The sequence below is a fragment of the Hemitrygon akajei genome, chromosome 13, assembly GCF_048418815.1.
Source record: "Hemitrygon akajei chromosome 13, sHemAka1.3, whole genome shotgun sequence".
Classification (NCBI taxonomy): Eukaryota; Metazoa; Chordata; class Chondrichthyes; order Myliobatiformes; family Dasyatidae; genus Hemitrygon; species Hemitrygon akajei.
Genome location: NC_133136.1, coordinates 17,039,391 through 17,063,377, shown reverse-complemented (window position 1 = coordinate 17,063,377; position 23,987 = coordinate 17,039,391). Strand labels below are relative to the sequence as shown.

General features: G+C 43.5%; 1 protein-coding gene across 3 annotated transcripts in view; it reads left to right on the top strand.

Moving 5' to 3' along the window:
• zfr (zinc finger RNA binding protein) overlaps positions 1-23,540 on the top strand; it is a 67,290-nt gene extending 43,750 nt beyond the window's left edge. For 2 of the 3 annotated variants that reach the window (XM_073064197.1, XM_073064196.1), the window contains exons 17-21: positions 2,364-2,461; positions 3,320-3,415; positions 10,766-10,877; positions 19,161-19,258; positions 22,492-23,540. In XM_073064197.1, the coding sequence (XP_072920298.1) occupies positions 2,364-2,461; positions 3,320-3,415; positions 10,766-10,877; positions 19,161-19,258; positions 22,492-22,677 (590 nt within the window). In that variant the 3' untranslated portion in view covers positions 22,678-23,540. Of the gene's footprint in view, positions 1-2,363; positions 2,462-3,319; positions 3,416-10,765; positions 10,878-19,160; positions 19,259-22,491 lie in introns of those variants that run through there. The other variant, XR_012101222.1, reaches the window with a different exon arrangement.
• Positions 23,541-23,987: the final 447 nt, after the last annotated feature.

Genomic DNA, 23,987 nt, shown 5'->3' with positions numbered 1-23,987 from the left:
TTAAAATTATGGATTTCATTGGGTTCTTGGAATCCCCTTGGTGGAGTTACTAAACTACTAATGAAGGCTTTGTGAGAGGAATCTCTGATGGATGAGGGACGGGGTATAATGAAAAAATCTTTGTTAGATTGCACCCGTTTACTGAGTCTGCGTGTTCTGCTCCTGTTGACTCTGCAATAACTTGTGTTGGGATGTAGATTTCCTGCAAGATGGTTGTTTTTATCTATCCATAGCTCATGGATTCAGTCCAAAGCCTTCTAGCATCAACAGCAAGAGTGGAATCCTCTCAGGGGCTGCTGACACGTCATCGGAAGGATTTTTGACCAAGGTTTTTGTAAGAGCTTAGCCACACCTGCCACACAGTTGTTGGATGGACTGGGGCCACTCCAGCCTTGCTTACATATAAAATGTATCCAGAGATCGAACAATGCCACTTAATGTTGATATCAGATATTTCTGTTTGTAAATGGCTTTTGTGATGCTGCCTTCTGGAAAATTACATTTAATTGAGGCTGTAATTTAAGAATTCAATTTCAAATAAAAGCATCCAAATTTAGTTTTAGGGTTATTTTGTTTACAATTAAATTCCTGGTATGTCATGCCAGGATATTGCATGCTGCCAGATATGTGGTATCGGTCTATCTCTTAAGTATTTCTTGCAGAATTCCATTTCCTTTCTTGCTTTCTTTGACCTGGTTTAATGCCGCTGACATAAAAGTAAATATTTTCTATGAAACTTTAGCAGGGCCACAAAAATTCATTTGTTTTTAATGGTCCAGTAATCATAAGTCCTTTACTCTGGTCAAATACTTGATTGTAACATCTATAATTGAGAATACCATTCTTCTTGCCGAAGAAAATGGCAATTAACTGATTTGAACATAACAGGCTTGCCCTCAAAGACAGATTAAGTACACATGTATAACAAGGGCCAAGTTCATTTCAAGCTAGCGTAATAGCTTCCAAGCTCGAAGGGTCCATAATTACTGAAAATTAAAAGAAAAATGCTGCAAACCCAAAATATAAAAAATAATCTGCAGGTCGGGCAGCATTGGAGGGAAAGGATTCGTACATTGGTCAGTGACCCTTCATCTGTAATTATTGGTGCAGATTTTCCTTAATTCAATGTCCAGTCACTTTTTTGTGTAAATTATTTGTCTGTTAGTGACTTTAATACCATGCATGTCCTTTCTGCAGTAAAAGCTTATAAAAGCTAAATCTAACAGCCAAAGATTGGCATTATTAATTTGGAGATTAGCATGTTTTTAGGAAAACATTTAAATGTGATAAACGTGTTTCTTATCCAAATTTCTTAAAAGTCAAGCAAAGTTGCTGATTTTGCTGTACACTTATTAGAATTTAGTACTTTTCTGACATTAGTAGCAAAGCTGCAAAATAATTTTAAATTATTTTTGGATCTGGGACCACAAGTCCTAAAGATAATTGGCTTGTAAACTTAAATGCTGGCTTGGTAGTTCTCTTACTTTATTAGTATTTACACAACATTCCATACAGTAAAGTGTCTGCATAATCCATGGTATTGACTGTACTTTTTTAATAAATGTTGGAAATGCTCAAACTACTGAGGTATCAAGTATAACGCAAGCAACAGTTGATATTATCAGTCCATGAGTTTTCATTAAATCCTCAAAGATTAAACAGATTTTATTTTTCACTTTTCAAATGCAATTTTTTGGAGTAATTTCAGTAAGTTTTTTAAAAAAGTGTAAACGTGTTGCAAGGGTTAACCTTTTCTGGTTTGTGCATTCTGTAGTTACTGGATACTTTTAAATAGCTCATTAAGGCAAATAGTTTGCCAATACCACTTTGTAACATGGCAATGAACAATAGCCCAGTTTCGCCAGAACATTTTTGTAGCTTACCTTAAAGTCATTCCCAACAAAGTCATGAACATGAAATACAGTGAACTAGCTAAAATATACATCTTGTCAATTGACCAACTGTGGTACATAAGATTCTTTTATTGTTAATTCTATACATGGATTTCTGGAGGCCCTTCTATTAAATGTTCTGAATTGGCTGGTGAAGTGTGGCTACTAGTCCTCCGTGTACTTTTAGGGAAAACTAATATTCTGAGCAGTATCATTCCTTTTGTATATACCAGGACATTTGTGAATATGCCATTATTCATCATGCTACTTGAGATGCCAAAAGCTCAAGTACAGTGAAATGTTTAATTGGAAGTTATTGGATATTTCAAAAGAAGGTGATATTGATAATTCCCTTGTGTATTGTAAATTTTTAGTAGAATGTGTGGCAGTATGGCTATGTTTCTGAAATGTCATGCCTACCTGGTCAAACACCCATTCCTCACTGCACTTTGCCAATTCGATCCATTTTAGATGTAACCTCGGTTATGGTGAAAGACCCACCGGACGTCTTGGACAGGCAAAAATGCCTTGACGCTCTGGCTGCTCTCCGCCACGCTAAGTGGTTCCAGGTTCGGAACATCATTTTACTTACTTACTTGTAGCCTTATGAGAGATGATTGAGTTTGACTTTTCCATGAAAATGAGCTGTTACATTAGTAAACCTAATATTCCCAAGGCTGCCTACGTTGATCGTGCCTTTGCCTCGGAAAGTGACCAGGAAAAATACTTTTTTTCCCCCCATTGTTTAAAACTTTAAATTCAGCTTTGACTATTTTTTTTCTGGTCATTGCCTGTAGCATGAGGCATCCTTGTGTCGCTTTTTGTAATGTTTGCACATCAGTATTGTGTTGTAATTGTTCCATAAGGCTGCAGTTTAACTAGCTTTTAAAAGGGTATCTGTAATGCTTTTTTGCTCAGCTTTCATAAACTTTTCTTCACCTGCTTCATTTATAATTTGTAAGATTTAAAGTTTATGTTGGAGAGCGGGAGACAGAAGTAGCTCCAACTTACTGCGACTTTGCAGCGTGGCAAACGTGCAGTAAGAAAAGGTAGCCTACTCTGTGTTCCGTGATTTATATTTTCCTTTTAACATGTGCAATAATGTATTTTCCATGGATAAAACTTGTATTCTTTTAAAAATGTCATAGAGGAAGAACGTGGGGGAGAGGAAGTTCTCAAGAGGCCAGGAAGATGAGCTAGGACAGCTTCTTCCTGTATCTGCTGTGCACTTTGACCCCCATTTCTTCCACAGAAGAATTCTGCTGTGGACAGAAGGCTCATGAGTAAAGTGCTGGATATGTTTTCTTTAAATCCATCATCTTTACAAGCTTTTGTTTCAAAACAGCAGTGTTTTCCCCCATTACTTAGTCTCTAGCCTTGAGGCTTGCTGACGTCCATGTGATTTCAGATTTTTGTTTCTGCTCCAGGCTAGAGCCAATGGTCTGCAATCCTGTGTAATTATTATTCGCATCCTACGTGACCTCTGCCAGCGGATGCCAACATGGGGAGTTTTGCCAAGCTGGGTGAGTGTATCCTCTTTTTGATTGTAACAGTTATTTAAGAAAATCTTGCTTTGACTTTGTCAGTATACAGAATAATGTTCTAATTATACAGAATTGCATTTTTCTATTCTAAGAATTGGCCACAAAATAGTTGTCAAAAGTAGCATAACTACATTTGTTACTGTTATCCTATTACAATGACATCTTTAAAGTACTGGACATTTATGCTCCAGAACTATCCATGCCAATGCACTTCAATGGCTTCTAACAAACAGTCTGGAAGATCTTCCAGGAATGTCCAGGAAAAAAAGAAAGTAGGATAAATCCAGTCTGGTTAATTACTATTTTGTCCTCAGCCTGATAAACTTGGTGGAGTCTAGGACTAGAGGGCACAGCCTCAGAATAGAAGGGCATCTCTTTGGAACAGAGATGATTAAATTTCTTTCGCCAGAGGGCAGTGAATCTGTGGACTTCATTGCCACAGATGGCTGTGGAGGCCAAGTCATTGGGTGTTGGTAGGTTCTTGATTAGTGTGGACATCAAAAGGCTATAGGGAGAAGACAGGAGAATGGGGTTGAGAGGGAAAATAAGTCAACCCATTCTTGACGTTTCACTTCATGATCGTGGGGTCATAGTTACAACAAAGAAACAGGCCCTTGGCCCATCTAGTCCATGACAAACTGTCATTCTGCCAAGTCGCATCAAACTGACCCTAGACCATAGCCCTTCATACCCCTCCCATCCATGTAATTATCCAAACTTATTGTTGCAATCAAACCCACATCCACCACTTTCTCTCACAGCTTGTTATACACTCTCACCATCCTCTGAATGAAAAAGTTACCCCTTGGTTCCGCTAAAATATGTCACCTTTTGCTTTTAACCTCTGACCTGTATTTCTAGCCTACTAAACCTTAGTGGAAAAAGTCTGCTGGCATTTACATCTTCTATGCCTCTCATAATTTTATATACTTCTATCAAATCTCCCATTATTCTCCTAGGATACAGGGAATAAAGTTGTAACCTATTCAACCACTGTTCCCTTTAAGCTGTGCAGGTGCAGGACTGCACAGTAACTGAAATGCTCCCATGTACATAGCTTTTGTTGTCGTAAAGCTGGAATTTTCTTTTATATGATGGTAAATTTTGAAAGTGTGCTAACACAATTTTGTAATCTGTTAATGTAGTTGTGCAGTGCCCTGTAATTAATTATGTTAATGAATATAGCCATATTTTTTAATGTATGTACCACACCTTTATTTTGAAACATTTTAGAGCTTCAATGTATTTACATTTTCAGGGTTTCAAGTTGCAAAACTCCTTCAAATTGTAAAGGAAGTCAGTAATTCATTGTTAATAAATACCAGCCCGCTGAACACCACCACTAATTAAAGTGCCATGCAGTTTTCTGGCTGTTCATAATTTTAAAAATTGCTGCTCAGAACAATGGTTGATCTGTGCAGTTGTTTTTAAAAAAAAAATAGTGAATATTTTATTCAATCTGTCCCTATAGCTCAGTTCCTTAAGTCCCACTAACATTCCTGTAGATTTTTTCTGTACTCTTTCAATCTTATTGATATCTTTCCTGTAGGTGGATGATCAAAACTGCACACACACTCCATATTTGGCCTCAGCAACATCTTGTGCAGCTTCAAAATAACATTCCAGCTCCTGTACTCAATAGTCTGATACATAATGGCCAATTTGTCAGCTCTCTGTACAACCCTATCTACCTGCGATGCCACTTTCCAGGAATTTTGGATCTGTATTCCCAGATCCATCTGTTCTGTCACAACTCCTCAGTACACTATTGTTCACTGTGTTTGTCCTGTCCTTGTCTGTTCTCCCAAAGTGCCACACCTTACACTTACCTGTATTAAATTCCACCTGTCATTTTTCAGCCCATTTTTTTCCGGGTGGTCTAGATCCCGCTACAGGCTTTGATGGTCTTCCTCACAGTCCACTACTCCCTTAATCTTGGTGTCAACCAGATGGTGTGTTAGATCCTGACGACAACCATTCTCTACTGATCAGGAAATTGTAACTAAATCAGCAACTGAAATCATGCACTTACAAGAACAAACCGAGGTTTGAGAGTAGCCAAGAATTCCCAAATATTTTTCAGCTGAGGTACAAGAAGTATTATGTTGTAACATCCTTATGCTCATGTCACCTGTCACATCCAGGGCAAAACAGCCTGTTTGAATTAATACCATAAATGTATCATTAGTTCAAAATAAGTTGCAGTTACTCTCCTAGGGTACTTTAGTGTTTGCCAAACCCAAAACTTTCAGCAAAAATCAAGTCAAGAATGGCAGTAGCATGAGAACACCACCCTTCCTGCTTCCCTTGTAAATCTTCCTCCATTTTAACTTGGAAAAATCTTATCAGACTGAAATTATTAGAAATAAATATCAGAACCCCTTACCCAACATGCAATTTGCAGTTATATAAGGACAATGAATCTGTTTATGCAGTTAACTTGTGTTTAATTATGACAATAGAGATTCAACTGCATCCACATTTTTGACTTGCAAGTGAAAATATCAGAGCCCCTTATCCAATACTACTTATGGAGTAACTTCACAAGAAGGTCTTCACTTATTCATGGAAACAGCTCTCCACTTCTATCTTCTGAAGGACATTTAGAACCAGGCAATAAAATTTTCTCAGGCAGTGATACCCACATTTTAAAATTAACTTTATTAATATTTCTGCAACCAACCTTTTTCCAAAGGTGACAATCAGATATATAAAGTGCTGTTTATTGTAACTGCTCTAACACTGTGTGCACCCTGTTGTAAGCTTGCTCTTATTTAGGCTATAACCAGAATTAGTTTTGTTCAATATGATGGAGCAAAACGCATACTTTGTAAAGAAATCCTGCTTTGAAATGCAAGAAATTTGGTGTGTGTCTTCAGGCTCCAGTACTACTTAATGTTGGTAATGGGAAGAGGGCACGTCCTGAATGGTGAGGGCCCTTAATGATAGGTGTTGCTTTATTGAGACATCACCTCTTGAAGATGTCCTTGATAGTGGGGAGTACCTTGCCTATGATAGAGCTGGCTGAGTCTAACATCCTCTGAACTTTTCTTCAATCCTGTGCATTGGAGCCTCCATACCAGACAGTGAAGCAACCAGTCAGAATCCTCTGTAACCACTCTACAGCTGTAGAAATCTTTTAGTCTTTTGGTGACATATCAAATCTCCCTCCAAATGAAGTATAGCTGCTAGTTTTCCTTCTTTGTAGTTGCAGTAATATGTTGGGCCCAGGGATCGATCCTCTGATCCCTAGGGTCTTGAAGCTGCTTACCCTTTCCAATTCTGACTTCTCGTTGTGGACTACTGTGTGTTCTTCCGACTTTCCCTTCCTGAAGTTGATAATGAATTCCTCTTTCTTACTGACAATGAGTGCCATTCAACCATCCCATCTATCTAACTCTTGTATGCCACCTTATTACCATCTGAGATTCTGCCAACAGCAATGGTCATTGGCAAATTTGTAGAGGCATTTGAGTTGTTACTGGCCCCATGGTATGGAGAGAGTAAAGCAGTGAGCAAAGCACGTGCCTTCGAGGTGTTGATTATCAGCAAGAAGGTGGTGTTATTTCCAGTTCACGCTGACTGTGGTCTCCTGATGAAGTCAAGGATCCAGTTGCCGAGGGAGATAGAGATGATTAGTCTTGAGGGGATGATGGTATTGAATGCTAAGCTGTAATCAATAAACAGCTGTCTGGCGTAGTTTGTGAGATTGCATCTACTGTCAACCTGTTAGGGTGGTAGGCAAATTGCTGTGACTCCTTATGCAGGAGTTTATTCTAGCCAAGACCAACCTCTCAGAGTAGTTCATCCCAGTAGATGTGAGTGCTGCCGGGCGAAAGTCATTGAGCAGCTCACCCTGCTCTTAGGCTCCGATAAAATTAACACTTTTGAGGCAGGTGGAAACCTCCGACTGCAGCAGTAAGAAGTTGAAGAGTTTGAATCCTTTGTACGGATACTTTCTAGCAACCATTTTAAGCTTGGAGCCTGTAAATGGGTCACCTAATTTAAAGGAGATCCTGAAAAGGTAGAACTTGGAGACTGTCTGTTTCTCTGTCTCATTTTAAATGTAAAATCTTGTGCAGTAATTCTAAATGGAATGTGATTTTTAATTGGAAGGATCTGTCAATAATGGCATTAGTAATATTGGGAAACTTCTTATCATCCATCTTAAATTATTTTCTCTGCTCATCCACTGATGTTAGTTCCATTTAATATGACAACTAATCCTCTAATACCTGTTAGTATACTGTAAATTCTTTTAAATATTGATTTTTTTTTTTGGATTCCTACAGCTTTGTCCATCCTCCTGAGAAATTTTCCTCAATGATGTCTCAACCTGCTCTCACCAGTTTTCTTATTTCCCATATCATTTGAAGCTTCTCCTTCAGATTTTGTCACATAGAACATTCTCTCTACCTTGCAGAGGCTCGACAACAGCTCTTAGACACTTTAAATGCTTCTTGAGCGTGGTCCCAAACAAGGCTCATCAGGCTGCTGGGATCTCCCAGTGGCCACACATTTTAATTCCACGTCCCATTCTCATTCTGATATGTCTATCCATGGCCTCCTCTACTGTCAAGATGAAGCCACACTCAGGTTGGAGGAACAACACCTTATATACAGGCTGGGTAGCCTCCAACCTGATGGCATGAACATTGACTTCTCTAACTTCCGTTAATGCCCCTCCTCCCCTTCTTACCCCATCCCTGATATATTTAGTTGTTTTTTTCCCTCTCTCTCTCTGCCCATCACTCTGCTTGTTCTCCATCTCCCTCTGGTGCTCCCCTCCCCCTTTCTTTCTCCCCAGGCCTCCTGTCCCATGATCGTTTCCCTTCTCCAGCTTTGTATCCCTTTTGTCAATCACCTTTTCAGCTCTTGGCTTCATCCCACCCCCTCCGGTCTTCTCCTGTCATTTTGCATTTCCCCCTCCCCCTCCTACTTTCAAATTTCTTACTATCTTTCCTTTCAGTTAGTCCTGACGAAGGGTCTCGGCCCAAAACGTCGACAGTGCTTCTCCCCATAGATGCTGCTTGGTCTGCTGTGTTCCACCAGCATTTTGTATGTGTTTCCAGCATTTGAATTTCCGGCATCTGGAGATTTCCTCGTGATGGAATGGTGGAGCAGACTTGATGGGCCAAATGGCCTGATTCTGTTGCTCTGTCTAATGGTCTTAATGCAGAGGAGAAATATTTATTTAAAAAATCCCACCCATCTTCTGCTTTATACATAGGTGGCACTACTGAGTGCTAATGGGATCTATTCTTTTACCTAGCTACCCTTTATTCTTAATATTGTTATCTCCTGTCCATAATTCACAAACAGAACATCCTGTTAGGCCCATTGTTTCTGCTTGCTCTTGCTCCACCTAAATTTATCTCCTCGTATCTCGGCTCCATCCTGTCTCCCCACGCTCACCGTGCCTTCTCCAGTGCCCCTTCCTTTGTGCCTCATTTTCACCCGAATGTCCAGTCCTGTTACTCTTCCATTGTCCATCGGTAAGGTCTTGGGCCTTTCTGTTCCTAAAAATAAAATGGATCCAACTAGTGCCCCTCCTGCTCACAGCTCAGCAGAACGTGTTCTTGTTTTAAACAGCTTCTCTCTTAATTCCTCCCACTTCTTACAAGTCAAAGGTGTAGCCATGGGTACTCGCATGGACCCTGGCTGTGCCTCTCTCTTCATTGGCTATGTGGAGTAGTTTCTTGCTCCAAATCTGCTCTGGCATCATTCCCAAATCTATCTCCACTAAATCAATAATTGCATTGGCGCTGTTCTCCCCCAACCCCAACTGGGCCCTCACCAGCATCTGCTCCTATTTTCCATACTTTTTACTCTCACCCAGCCTTCTGCCTTCCTTCAAGCAACCAGGCACGGGATTTCTGCAGTCTTTGTCTTTCACACACCATTCTACATACCCAGTGCGTCATTTCTCAGTTTCTGCTAGCTACAACATGACCCACTGTCAGCTGCATCTTTCCCTCCCCAGCCTTTGCTGCCTTCTGCAGGGATCATTCTCTATGTGACTCGCTGATTCACCCATCCCTCTCCCTCTCTCTCCTCAGGCACTTTCCATGCAACCGGATCAGGGTTCAGTTCCTGTCACTGTCTGTAAGGACTTTGTACATTCTCCTTGTGACTCCACGAGTTCCTCTGTGTGCTCTGGTTTCCTTCCACATTCCAAAGATGTTACAGGTTGGGGTTAGTGAGTTGTGGGCATGTTGTGTTGATGTCTGAAACGTGGTGACACTCTTGGGCTGCCCCCAGCACATCTCATACTGTGTAGGTCATTGATGCAAAGAATGCATTTCACTGTATGTTTTTATGTACGTGTGACAAATAAAGCCAATCTTTAACCATAGGAGCTGAAATATCAGTCCCTACATCTCCCTCACCTCCATCCAAAGACGTAAGCAGCCCTTCCAGATGAGACAGTGATTTACATGTACTGCTTCTAACCTTGTTACTGCATTCAGTGCTCTTGATGTGACCTTCTCTACATGAGACCAGGTGACTGCTTTGTTGAATACTTGCACTTTATCTAACATGGCCACCTGTAGCTTCTGCTTGCCAGCCATTTTAATCCCCTGCCCATTCCCACATGAACTTGTCTGATACAGCTTACTCCAGTATAGGGGTTAGGGTAAATGCAAAATAGAGGAACAGCACCTTATATTTCCACTTGGGTAGTCCACAACCCAATTGCATGAGCTTTGAATTCTCCAATTTAGGGTCACCTGCTGTGCCTGTCCCTTTTCTTTCTCCGGAGCTACCCAGTTCCTCCTACGTGCACTAGTACTACACCCCACTCAGCCCTTTCTTTCCCTCCTCTGCTATTCCATCTGCCCATCTCACCTCCCTTATTCTATGCTTCACTTTCTTCAGATTCCATTATCGATGGGTTTTGCCTCCACCTATCACCTCCCAGAGTTGTGTCATAACTTCCACTCCTGCTTACCTGGATCTACCTATCACTTGCCACCTCTTGTTCCATCCCTTCCCTCCACCTTTTTATATTGGCTATCTCCTCTGTGGATCTACTTCAGTCTCGATCCCATTTTCCACTGAAAATGCTGCCTGATCTGCTTGGGTTCTTGCAACAGTTAATTTTTCACTCTCAGTTCCTGCATCTGCAGTCTCATCTTGGTTTCCTTGCAAAATACTGTTTTTGCTCACTCTTTGAATCTTTAGTCTGTCCTTTCTCATTCTGTTTCAAGCTCTATGTGCCTTTTCTGTACCTTCACCTTCTTTTGAGTGATAATCAGTTACTGAGAGAATATGAATAAATTAATTGTTTTGAAATATTCTCCATTAACCTTTGTGTAATTTACTTAGGCCATGGAGTTGCTGGTGGAAAAAGTAATCAGCAGTGCCTCTGGACCACTTAGTCCTGGTGACGCCATGAGGAGAGTTTTTGAATGTGTTTCATCTGGAATACTCTTACCAGGTGAGTTCTATAAACCTCAAATGTTCGCTACTGTTACTGGATCTGAAGAAAAACATTTGTTCTCTTATCTGAGCATACTAATAATTTGAGTAATCCACCTCACTGTCCTTGCACACCTATTCAATCTTCTGCATTAAAAAAAGTTCTAGGATGCTTTCTAGTTTCAGGATACTAATAATAAATTGTTATCGTTGTTCAACGTATTGCTAGTTGCAGCTCTGCATTTTTCTAAGTCTTATATCAACATAATATAAGAACATAAATAGGAGCAGGAGTAGACCATTTGGCCTGTCGGGCCTGCTCCGCCATTCTATAAGATCGTGGCCATGAACTCATCTCCACTTAGCTGCCTTTCCCCCCCAAAACCTGTAATTCCCCTGCTATGCAAAAATCTGTCCAACCTTGTCTTAAATTCATTTACTGAGGTAGCTTCCACTGCTTCATTGGGCAGAGAATTCTACAGATTTACCACTCTCTGGGGAAAGCAGTTCCTCCTCATCTCAGTCCTAAATGTACTCCCCCGAATCTTGAGGCTGTGTCCCCTAGTTCTAGTCTCACCTACCAGTGGAAACAACTTTCCTGCTTCTATCTTATCGCTTTCATAATATTGTATGTTTCTATAAGATCCCCTCTCATTCTTCTGAATTCCGGAGAGTATAGTCTCAGGTGACTCACTCTCTCCTCATAGTCTAACCCCCTCACCTCTGGAATCAACCTGGTGAACTTCCTCTGCACCACCTCCAAAGCCTATATCCTTCCTCAAGTAAGGAGACCAGAACTGCACACAGTACTCCAGGTGTGGCCTCACCATGTACCCTGTACGGTTACAGCATAATCTCCCTGCTCTTAAATTCAATCCTCCTGGCATTGAAGGCCAGATTTCCATTTGCCTTCTTGATAGCCTGCTGGACCTGCAAACCATCCTTCTGTGTTTCATGCACGAGCACTCCCAAGTCCCTCTGCACAGCAGCATGCTGCAATTTTTTTTGCTATTTAAATAATAATTTGCTCTTTCATTTTCCCTTCCAAAGTGGATGACCTCGCATTTACCAACATTGTACTCCATCTGCCAGATCCTTGCCCTCTCACTTATCCTATCTATATTTCTCTGCAGACTCTCCATATCTTCTGCACAGTTTGCTTTTCCACTCAATTTAGTATCATCAACAAACTTAGATATGCTTGGTTCCCTCTTCCAGGTTGTTAATGTATATTGTGAACAATTGTGGGATCCGCACCGACCACTGCGACAAACCACTCACCACTGACTGCCAGCCAGAGTAACACCTATTTATTCCAATTTTCTGCTTTCTATTTAACCATTTCGTGATCCATGCTAATACATCTCCCACAACTCTATGTATCCTTATGGCTAAGTCTTTTATGCGGCACCTTATTGGACGCCTTCTGGAAATCCAAGTAAATAACATCCATCTGTTCCCCTCTATGAAAACAATGAAAAAGAAACTTTTTGAAGGTTGAATAATTCCAAGAAATGTAGTTTTAATTTAATGTCTATCTGCAATTTGTTCTTGCCTGACCGGCCACCCTAAACATTAACTTCTTTCACTATCTGTGCTGTGGCTTTGCAGTGTACTATCTCAAAAGTTCAAAGTAAATTTATTATCAAAATACATAAAAATCAGTATACTGTAGCGATGTGCTACACACAGCGCTGAAATAACGACACGCAGTCGGTTAGCCGTTTCGAGACTAGTTTATTCAAACTTCGCGGCGCTGGCATTTAATCCCTAGCGCCCGCCCTCGCTGGGCGGATATGACATCAGAGGTGCATTACCAAAGTCTCCCCCCGCGCGCTGGCTATTTGTGAGCCGGTTCGCCTGCACAGAAAGTGGGTCACCACATAACCCACCCCCCCACCCCCAGAACCGGCAATACACCCACCAATGTCCACAGTCTGGATCAGCCTCTGTTTGGGAGGTCTGCCTCTGCGCCGCGGTGCCTGAACCTCGACCGGCTGTGCCAAGTCCACATGGGCTGGTTTGAGTCGGTCCACCATGAAAACCTCCTCTTTCCCCCCCAATGTCCAGAATGTATGTGGACCCGTTGTTGTTGATCACCTTGAACAACCCCTCGTACGGCCGCTGTAGCGGTGCCCGGTGTCCGCCCCTTCGTACAAACACAAACTTACAGTCCTGCAGGTCTTTGGGTACATGGGTTAGGGTCCGTCTGTGCTGTGAAGTTGGTATGGGGGCCAGGTTGCCGAGCCTTTCGCGTAGCCTGTCCAGGACTGCTGCGGGTTCTTCCTCTTGCCCCCTTGGGGCTGGTATGAACTCTCCTGGGATGGCCAGGGGTGCGTTGTACACCAATTCGGCCAACGAGGCGTGCAGATCCTCTTTGGGCACTATGCGAATTCCAAGCAGGACCCAGGGAAGCTCATCCACCCAGTTAGGTCCTCTCAGGTGGGCCATGAGAGCCGACTTCAAGTGATGGTAGAAGCGTTCCACCAGTCCGTTCGACTGTGGGTGGTAGGCAGTTGTGTGGTGTAGCTGCGTTCCCAACAGGCTGGCCACAGCTGACCACTGGCTGGAGGTGAACTGGGCGCCTCTGTCGGAGGTAATGTGGGCCGGTACCCCGAAGCGTGCTACCCAGGTTGCGATCAGTGCTCGGGCGCAGGAATCGGCAGATGTGTCGGTGAGCGGGACCGCCTGTGCCCACCTTGTGAACCGGTCTACCACAGTTAGGAGGTACCACGCTCCTCGGGACACTGGTAGGGGGCCCACGATATCCACATGAATGTGATTGAATCTCTGGTGGGTGGGTTCGAACTACTGTGGCGGGGCTTTAGTGTGCCGCTGCACCTTGGCTGTTTGGCACTGCGCGCACGTTCTGGCCCATTCACTGACCTGCTTGCGAAGTCCGTGCCACGCAAACTTGCTGGAGACCAGCTGGATGGTTGTCCTGATAGATGGGTGTGCCAAACCGTGTATGGAGTCGAAAACTGGCCGCCTCCAGGCTGCCAGGACGATGGGGTGAGGTTGGCCGGTAACCACGTCGCACAGGAGGGTCCTCTCACCTGGGCCTACGAGAAAGTCTTGCAGCTGCAAACCCGAGACTGTGGTCCTGTAGCTGGGCATCTCGTTGTCTGCCTGCTGTGCCTCTGCCAGTGCTGCATAGTCCACCCCCAGGGACAGGGCCTGGACAGCTGGTCTGGAGAGTGTGTCCGCCACAGCGTTGTCCTTTCCCGAGACATGCTGGATGTTTGTAGTGTACTCGGAGATGTAGGACAGATGTCGCTGCTGGCGAGCGGACCAGGGATCGGACACCTTCATGAATGCGAAGGTCAACGGTTTGTGGTCAGTGAACGCGGTGAACTAAGAAGTACCTAAGAACTAAGAAGGCCTTCTAAGAAGTACCTGAAATGCCGGATTGCCAGATACAGTGCCAACAGCTCGGGTGGTCGTAGGTGCTTGCTGAAGAATGCCAGGGGTTGCCAGCGCCCCTCGATGAGCTGCTCTAGCACCCCACCGACTGCTGTGTCGGATGCGTCCACCGTGAGGGCGGTCGGAACGTCCGTTCTGGGGTGCACCAGCATCGCGGCATCTGCCAAGGCTTCCTTGGCTTTAACTAAAGCGGCTGCGGCCTCCTCGTCCCAAGTAATGTCCTTGCCTTTAACCGACATCAGGGTGTACAAAGGGCGCATGATACGGGCTGCTGAGGGGAGAAAACGGTGGTAGAAGCTCACCATACCAACGAACTCCTGCAGGCATTTGACCGTGTTGGGCCGGGCAAAGTGGCGGATCGCGTCTGCCTTGGCGGGCAGAGGTGTTGCCCCGTCTTTGGTAATCCTGTGGCCCAGGAAGTCGATGGTATTGAGACCAAACTGGCATTTGACTGGGTTGATCGTGAGGCCGAAATCACTCAGGCGGGAGTAGAGCTGGCGGAGGTGGGACAGATGCTCCTGACGACAACTGCTGGCTATAAGGATGTCGTCCAAATAGATGAACGCAAAGTCCAAGTCGTGTCCCACCGCATCCATTAGCTGCTGGAACATCTGTGCGGCATTCTTCAGGCCAAATGGCATTCGGAGGAACTCAAACAGGCCGAACGGGGTGATGAGTGCTGTTTTGGGGATGTCTTCAGTGTGCACCGAGATTTGATTATATCCCTGGAAGAGGTCTACTTTGGAAAAGATTCTTGCCCCGTGCAGATTTGCTGCAAAGTCCTGTATGTGCGGCACGGGGTAGCGGTCTGGAGTTGTAGCCTCGTTCAGTCTGCGGTAGTCGCCGCATGGTCTCCAGCCCCCGGCTGCTTTGGGCACCATGTGCAGGGGGGAGCCCATGGGCTGTCGGACCTCCATACGATCCCCAATTTCTCCATCCTCTTGAACTCCTCCTTCGCTAGGCGGAGCTTTTCCGGGGGAAGCCTCCGTGCGCAGGCGTGGAGGGGTGGTCCCTGGGTCGGGATGTGGTGCTGTACCCTGTGTCTGGGCGTGGCTGCCGTGAACCGCGGTGTCAGAATCGATGGAAAGTCTGCCAGGATTCTGGTGAATTCATTGTCCGACAGCGTGATGGAGTCCAGGTGTGGGGCCGGCAACTTGGCTTCACCCAGGGAGAACGTCTGGAAAGTCTCGGCATGTACCAGTCTTTTCCCTTGCAAGTCGACCAGCAGGCTGTGAGCTCGCAAGAAGTCCGCTCCCAGGAGTGGTTGGGCCACGGCAGCCAGTGTGACGTCCCATGTGAACTGGCTGGCGCCAAACTGCAGCTGCATTGTGCGGGTGCCATAGGTCCGTATCATGCTGCCGTTTGCGGCCATCAGGGTGGGTCCTGGCTTCCTGTTGCGGGTGTCGTACCCCGTCAGGGGCAAGATGCTGATCTCCGCTCTGGTGTCGACCAAGAAGCAGCGTCCCAACTGTTTTTTCCCAGACGTACAAGAGGCTGTCCTGGTGGCCAGCAGCCATAGTCATTAGCGGCAGCTGGCCTTGGCCCTTGCATGGTGGGCTTTTGTGCCCCACCGCTGGTGGTAGAAACACCACTGTTCACCGGCCTCCTCACTCCTGCCTCTGTGTTGTGTGCGCCCCCCTGCCGGGCCTGGTCTGGTCTGCTGTTGGACACGTGGCTTGGTAATCTGACTGACAGACGCCACGCTCTCCCTCTTGGCTTTCCACAGCACGTCTGCCCGGGCTGCCACCTTCCGGGGGTCGCTGAAATCTGCGTCGGCCAGCAGCAGATGTATGTCCTCTGGCAGTTGCTCTAGGAACGCTTACTCGAACATGAGGCAGGGCTTGTGTCCATCAGCCAGGGACAGCATCTTGTTCATCAATGCTGACGGCAGCCTGTCTCCCAAACCGTCCAGGTGAAGCAGGCGGGCACCTCGCTCACGCCGCGAGGGGCCAAAGGTCTCAATGAGCAGCGCTTTGAATGCTTCATATTTGCCTTCTTCCGGGGGCGACTGTATGAAATCCGCAACCTGGGTGGCCGTCTCCTGGTCAAGGGTGCTCACCACGTAACAGTAACGCGTGGAATCAGAGGATATCTGCCGAATCTGGAACTGGGCTTCTGCTTGGCTAAACCACACGCGTGGTTGCAGCGTCCAGAAAGTCGGCAGTTTTAGCGAAACTGCGTGAACAGATGAAGACTCGGTCATCTTTGGTCAAAATCCTGTTTGGACCATCGGGGTCACCAATGTAGCGATGTGCTACACACAGCGCTGAAATAACGACACGCAGTCGGTAAGCTGTGTCGAGACTAGTTTATTCAAACTTCGCGGCGCTGGCATTTAATCCCTAGCGCCCACCCTCTCCGGGCGGAAATGACATCAGAGGTGCATTACCAAAGTCTCCCCCCGCGCGCTGGCTATTTGTGACCCGGTTTGCCTGCGCAGAAAGTGGGTCGCCACAATACTACCCTGAGATTCCTTTTCTTGCGGGCATTCACAGTAAATGCAAGAAACACAATTGAATCAATGAAAGACCACACTGGATGGACAAACAACCATTGTGCAAATACAAAAAGAAAATAAACAAATAAATAATATGAGATGAAGAGCCCTGAAAATGAGGGTGGGAATGGTTCAGTGATGAGGTGAGTGAAGTTGTCCCCCTCTAGTTCAGGAGTCGGGTGGTTGAGACGTAATAACTGTTCCTGAACCTGGTGGTGTGGGTCTTGAGGCTCCTGTACTGCCTTCCTGATGGCAGCATTGAGAAGAGAGCATGGGTCTTGATGGATACTGCTTTCTGGCAACAGCAGTCTGTGTAGATGTGCTTGATCATGGGTGAGGCTTTTCTCGTGATGGATTGGGTCCACTGCTGAGCATATCTACAAGGAGCGCTGTCGCAGGAAAGCAGCATCTATCATCAGGGACCCTTACTTTCCAGGCTATGTTCTCTTCTCGCTGCTGCCATCAGGAAGGAGGTACAGAAGTGTTAGTTTACTTGCCCCAACACCAAACTGATTGCACAAACTATGGGCTCACTTTCAAGAATTCTACAACTCATGTTCTCAGTATTATTTATTAATTATATTTTTATTTTCTTTTTGTATTTGCACAGTTGGTCTTTTGCAGGTTGATTGTTTGTCCATCTTTGTGTAGCTTTTAGAAAGTACAGCAGAGGAACAGGCCCACACATTTCTGCCAAACCAGCTAAAAAGGAAATCAAAACCACACAAACACTAAACCCTCCTACCCACACCATGTCCATATCCTTCCATCTTCCTTACATCCATGTGTCTATCCAAACATCTTTTAAAAGCATCTACCACCGTACCAGGCATCCATAATTCTTGAGTAAAACAATTTAACCCTCACGTCCCCTTCTCACCTTCAATGCATGCCCTCTGGCAACAGGCATTACAACCCTGGGAGATGCTCTCTGTCCTATCTAGGTCTCTCAAAATCTTGTAAACCTCTGTGATCTCCCCATAGTCTTCAATGTGCCAGGAAAGAAACAACCCAAGTTTATCCAGCCTCACGTTCTCCAAACCAAGCAGCATCCTGGTAAAACTCTTCTGCATCCTCTCCAAGACCTCATCATCGTTCCTCTAGTGGGGCAGTCAGAATTGTATGCAATACTATAGATGTGGCCTAACCAGAGTTTTATAACGTTGCAAATTAACCTTCTGACTTTTGAAAGCAATGCCTTGACTAATAAAAGCAATCATTTCATAAGCCTTATTAATCACCCTATCAACCTGATTATATTGTATTTTGATTTACTGTGAATGCTCACAATAAAATTAATCTCGAGGTTCTATATGGTGGCATATGTACTTTGATTATAAATTTACTTTCAACTTTAGGATTAAGAATTCTACAAAAAAAATTGCCTGATTATGACAGTTGGTCTTTTATTCATAGTCAACAGTAGACCAGGACATGATCAAGGGAAAGAATCTCTGCTTTATCAAAATAATGTTTTCATTGATGTGACATCTGTGACAAAGGTGGCATTTATTAACCATTCCTGTTTGCTCCTAGGTAGCTTTATAGGTCAGCTGTGTTCAACTGCATGAGTGTTTCTGATGTTGATGTTGGCCAGGGCAGGCTAACTAAAGATTATAGATTTCCTTCCCTGAAGCTATTTGTGAAACAATTTGTTTATTGTAACCCATTATTACCCATTTAAATTCTCTCAATTGTACTGAACCACTGGACTAGTTTATTAATAATGATGGTGTTGTACCTTCTAGATGCAACTTTGGTGCAAGTCGATGGGACCAGGCTGCATAACAGTTTGACATGAAATAGGTGGGCCGAGGGGCCTCTTTCTTTGCTGTAATTAAGCTGGGCCAAAGCTTAAATAGGTCCAAAGTATATGTACTTTCATGTCATTCATTCATATTCTTGTGTTTGAGGAGACTATTTGGCTCATGTGAACCTGCGTCTGCTCTCTGCATTCTCATCAGTAACATTCTCCCACCTAGTTCCTTGCAATCTGCATATTCCCTAATTGAGCATGTCTTTGGGATGTGGGAGGGAACTGGAATGCCTTCTCATGACCAGTATCTGAAGTCAGGTTTGAATCTGAATCATTAGAGCTGCTAGACAGTATTTCTAACTGTCATGGGGAGATGTGACTTCAAGCAAAAGCCAGAATTTATTCAGGAGTAAGTGGAAATGATTAGCTAATGGCACATGGAATTGGTGTGAGTTGTACTGTATCTATTGTAGTTTGTGAAGCTGGGGAACAGAAGATCATGCTTCCTTTCAGCAAGCTAGTTTTGGTTCAGCGTTGGTATCCTATAAAATTTAGAAACTGCAATAATGTTTGAAAATAAATCCTAAATGCTGTGAAGTAGCTATTTTTCTGAACTTTGTTTTCAGGTGGTCCTGGTCTCTATGATCCTTGTGAAAAGAATCCTACTGATACATTGAATTCAGTGACGGCACAGCAACGGGAAGATATAACAACTAGTGCACAGGTATGACTCTCAGCATGAAAGGCCAGCTATAAAAGTCCGTCTTAGTTATTGTAATGGTCTGTCCTGATGGTACATTTCTAGAATAAACTATTCTGGATTTTTGTAGTTAGCTACTGATGCTAATTACTTCCATTATTTTGTTCCCTATTTGGTATTAGATTGGTTTCCATGCCTCACCCCACCCTCCCATTTGTCTAGACTCTGTTTAGACTACATGCTAGTAATCCATGTTCAATATCATAATTCTCCATTTGCCTCATGATCTATAAGCATTTGCAAATTTTCCTTACTGTGACAAATTCACCTCTAATTAGTTTGTATGTTGCTTTCTATGCACATCGGCTTCCTCTGGGTGCTCCGGTTTCCTCCCTCAGTCCAAAGGTGTACTGGTTTGTTGGTTAATTGGTCATTGTAAATTGTCCCATGATTAGACCGTAAGATTTAGGAGCAGAAGTGGGCCATTCGGCCTATCGAGTCTGCTCCGCCAATCAATCATGGGCTGAGCTGCTTCATCCACTCATCCCACTCCCCTGTATTCACCCCATACCCTTTGATGCCCTGTCTAATGAAGAACCTGTTAGGCTAGTGTTAAGTTGGTAGGTTGCTGAGCGTGCAGCTCAAAGAGCCAGAACGGCCTGTTCCGCACTTCTATTTCTGTTAAATCCTCCTAACAATTCAAATGGTTAACTAGATATTTTTGTAATGCTTTTTAATTTGCTTACAGTCATTAATTCCGTTATTCCACTGCGTGTATGAAGTTGTGGAGGGAGGTTGTTTGCATTTGAATTTAGTTACATGCACAGTAGTGTAGTGGTTAGTGAGACACTTGCATCTCAGTGTTTTAAAGTTTGATTTTGACACTGTCAGTATGGAATTTGTATGTTCTCCCTGTGATCCATGTAGGTTTCCTCCATGTGCTCTGGTGTCCTCCCTCAGTCCAAAGGTGTACTGGTTAGTAGGTTAATTGGTCACTGTAAATTGTTCTGTGATAGGCCAGGGTTAAATAGGAAGTTCTTGGCCATATGGCTCATTGTATCTCTAAATAATAAATAAATGAATACAGTTTGTGTCTCAGGATTCAGATATTGCTGCTACCAGTCATATTTAACATATAACAATTTAAAGTGACTAGATTTTGCTCTTGTATCCTGCTTTTTTTAAAAAAGTATGCTTTCTATTTAGATTGTGGAAATTAAGTGGAAATTGAAATAGAAGAAAAATCTCAAGGGTTTCCTGTGATAATTGGAAAATTGAAATGGGTGCTGACAATTACTCCCATGATTAGAGATGATGCAAATTACCTTGCATTTGAAATGCTATTGCCTTGTGTTTGGGAAGGTGGGTGGTAGGAGAGTGGAATGGTTAGTGCCAACAAAGTAATACATTCATTGATTTTCTTCTGTGTCTACTAATTGACTTTGGCCCACCCTGTTAGCTCTGCCAGAACCATTTGTTTGTATCTTTCAGTGCATGTTTCAGAGCAGAAAATGGTACGTAGGTTCTAGTTCCATGCCTTTTCCAAACAGCAAAAGAATCAGTGTGGCCAGCAGTTGGACTGTGCATTCCTTGTCATAGGTGAAACAAGACTAATGCATGGTCTTGCTGCAGCTTCGAGGGGCGATAAACTTTGAAAGCAGCATAAGGTGCAGCAATGATTAAGGAATATTTTTTGCAGATGGCAAAGGGGGTAATTTTCCTAGTGAGCAGCAAGAAGCTATCTATTGTAGCTCAGTTACTTATATTCTTTCTAGAGCTACAGCATAGTAACAGGGCCTTCCACCCAATTACACATGCGTGACCAATTAGCCTACTGACCTGTACATCTTTGGAAAGTGGGAGGAAATCCATGTGGTTATGGGGAGAATGTACAAACTTCTTACAGGTGGTGGTGGGAATTGAACCCTTGTCAGTGTAATAGCTTTATGCTAACTGCTACGCTACTGTGACGCCCTAACTGACACAAATTTGGTATAATTTGGATAAGGAGAATGCATAACTGGAATCATGGGAATAACTCCAACTTTTTTCAGTGCACTAAGATTTATTTGCTTCACCCCTTCCCCACTTTTCTTCCTGCAAGAGTGGCAGGTTGGAATTGTAGGCTCCACCTATGCAAGTTCAGTTCTCCAGTAGGCAGGTAGTGTTAGCAGACCGTCAGAACAAGGAATGTTTGTTGGTTCATCCTAAAGATGGCTTCTTGGTTTTCAGCCATCATGGATCAGAGATGAGTTGGCAGATACCTGGAGTAAAAGTCGAAAGCTAAAGTCTTCAGCTTGCTGGGTACATTGAACATAGTACAGGACAGGTCCAGGCCCTTCAGCCCATAATGTTGTGATGAACCCATAAAATTAGTAATTGAATGGCTAACTAAATGAATCCCTTCTACCTACACAATGCCTCTATTCCATTTTCCTCAAATTTATGTGCCTATCTAAATGTCTCTTAAAAGTCCCTTACGTATCTATTTCTACCCACCTGGAATGCAGTACATTCCAGGCACCCACCACTATCTGTGGGGAAGAAAGATTTGCCCTTGCCATCTCTTTGAAATGACTCCTCTGGTATTAGATATTTCAACCTGGGGAAGAAGATGCTGTGTATCTATGCCTCTCATACTCTTATAAACCTCTATGAGATCTCCCTCAGCCTCCCCTACTCCAGAGAAAACATCACAAATTTATCTAACCTCTCAGTATAGCATATGCCCTCTAATGCGGTGAACCTCTTCTGCACCCTCTCCAAAGCCTTGGCATTTTTCCGCAAATGGGGCAACTAGAATATACAATACTCCTGCTGTGGTTTAACCAGAGTTTTAGAAAGCTGCAACGTAACTTCCTGACTTTTGATCCCAGTGCCTTGACTAATACAGACAAGCAAGCCATATGCCTTCTTAACCACCTTATCAACCAGTGTAGCCACTTTCAGGGAGCTATGAACGTGGACCCTGATCAGCAATATTGTTAAGAATCTATTCCTTAACAGTGTACTGTCTCTACATTTGACTTGCCAAGGTGTAACACTTCATACTTGCCCGGATTAAGCTCCATCTCCAAGCCCAGATTCTGTAACCTTGTCTTCGGTTTGTCATTAACTTCTGTAAGGGGACTTGAACCACCTTTCTACATTATAAACATGATAAAAAGTGGAATGTTGAATTCTACCTTGATCTGGTATGTAATTTCTATTCAGAGGAAACAAACTACAATTTGGATTTTTTCCGTTCCATTCTACAGTTTGCTCTGAGATTAGTAGCATTCCGTCAGATTCACAAAGTCTTGGGAATGGATCCATTACCTCAGATGAATCCACGTTTCAGCGTACGTAATCGAAAGAGGAGGAGGGACAACAGCGATGGCACGGATGGATTGGAAGCGGAGGGAAAGAAAGATAAAAAAGATTTTGACAGTGGAGAATTTTAAATCATTTTGCAGAATGTCCAAGGTTGTTCATATAAAATTGACCATCTATGGACTTAAAAAAAAAGTCTGATTTGTAAGTGTTTCGATATTATTTTAAATATAGTTATGTTAAATGTAAATAAGGTACTCACGCTTACACTCAAGTGGCATGATGTCTAAGCATATTTAAACAAACCAATTGTTAATGGCCCCATTTGTGACACTTATACAGAACTACTAAATTACATAATTTTTCTCTATTGTTTAATGACCAGTGCTAAACTTGTTTTATAATTTGAAGAGATGCGTATGTAAAATAGTATTGCTTCCTTAAACATTCATCTGTCTAGAATGTTAAAAGCAGGGTGGAGGGTCATGTGGATTTCACTAATACAAGTGAAAGTATTTCTAAGGTCTTGCAATGTAGTACTGGAACTTGAATTCAACTAAATACTTGCTTATGCAGAACCTGTGACTTGTCTGTTAAGTATAAAGATGAATGTGAATAAGAATTTGATTTCTTCAGTCTATCTCAAGTTCATAGTTGTGCATTGAAGGAAATAAGCAGTTCTATATTGAGCTTGCCAGCAGTTTTAATGCAGTGCTTTACTTTCATTCCTAGTACATCAGCTTGCATGACTGATCTGTACCCTTCGAAATTTGTGTTGTAGAAATGCTTTTTATGAAGCTAACAGTCTTCATGTTTTTTTGTTTTTGTTTTCAATGGAAAAGTTATGTAGTTTGTTTTATATGGTTCAAATATGTAGTAATAAGCTTGTATGCAATTGCCATGTTGAACATTTCTGTTGTAATTGAGGTTGGATTGTACCCCTGTGTATACTTTGTCAATTCTTACTCAACAATAAAACTTAAAGCAACACAAACAGCCCCTTAAGTTTCTCATTGGATTTTGCTTGGTGTAACACAGCACCTAACTGTGTGAAATGTTTTTGTTGTGTTCTAAAGGCCCTCTGGTCGAGGTTGACCATGGGTATGGTGTCCCAGCTGTAAAAGTCAATATGCAAGCCAGGGTAGTTAGTATGATGTGGAGAGCAAGCTGCTGCCTCTCTCCATGCAGTTGATGAATCCAAGGGAACGGCAGAGACCCATGCAGTTTGGCACCAGTGGTGGTGCTGGAGTGTCCAGTCAGTTTTGAACTCTGTAGGACGTCTTAGGAACTCCAGCACCAGGTTTTTCCACTGGGTTTACTGCCTGAAGCCTTCCCCTTAAGCGGGTATAGCGCCAGGCAGTGGAGGTTTGAGACCATGTTTTTGCTTCTAGATGAGCTCCTGACCTTGACTGAGGAGTTCCATCTGCCTGGAGTGATTGGT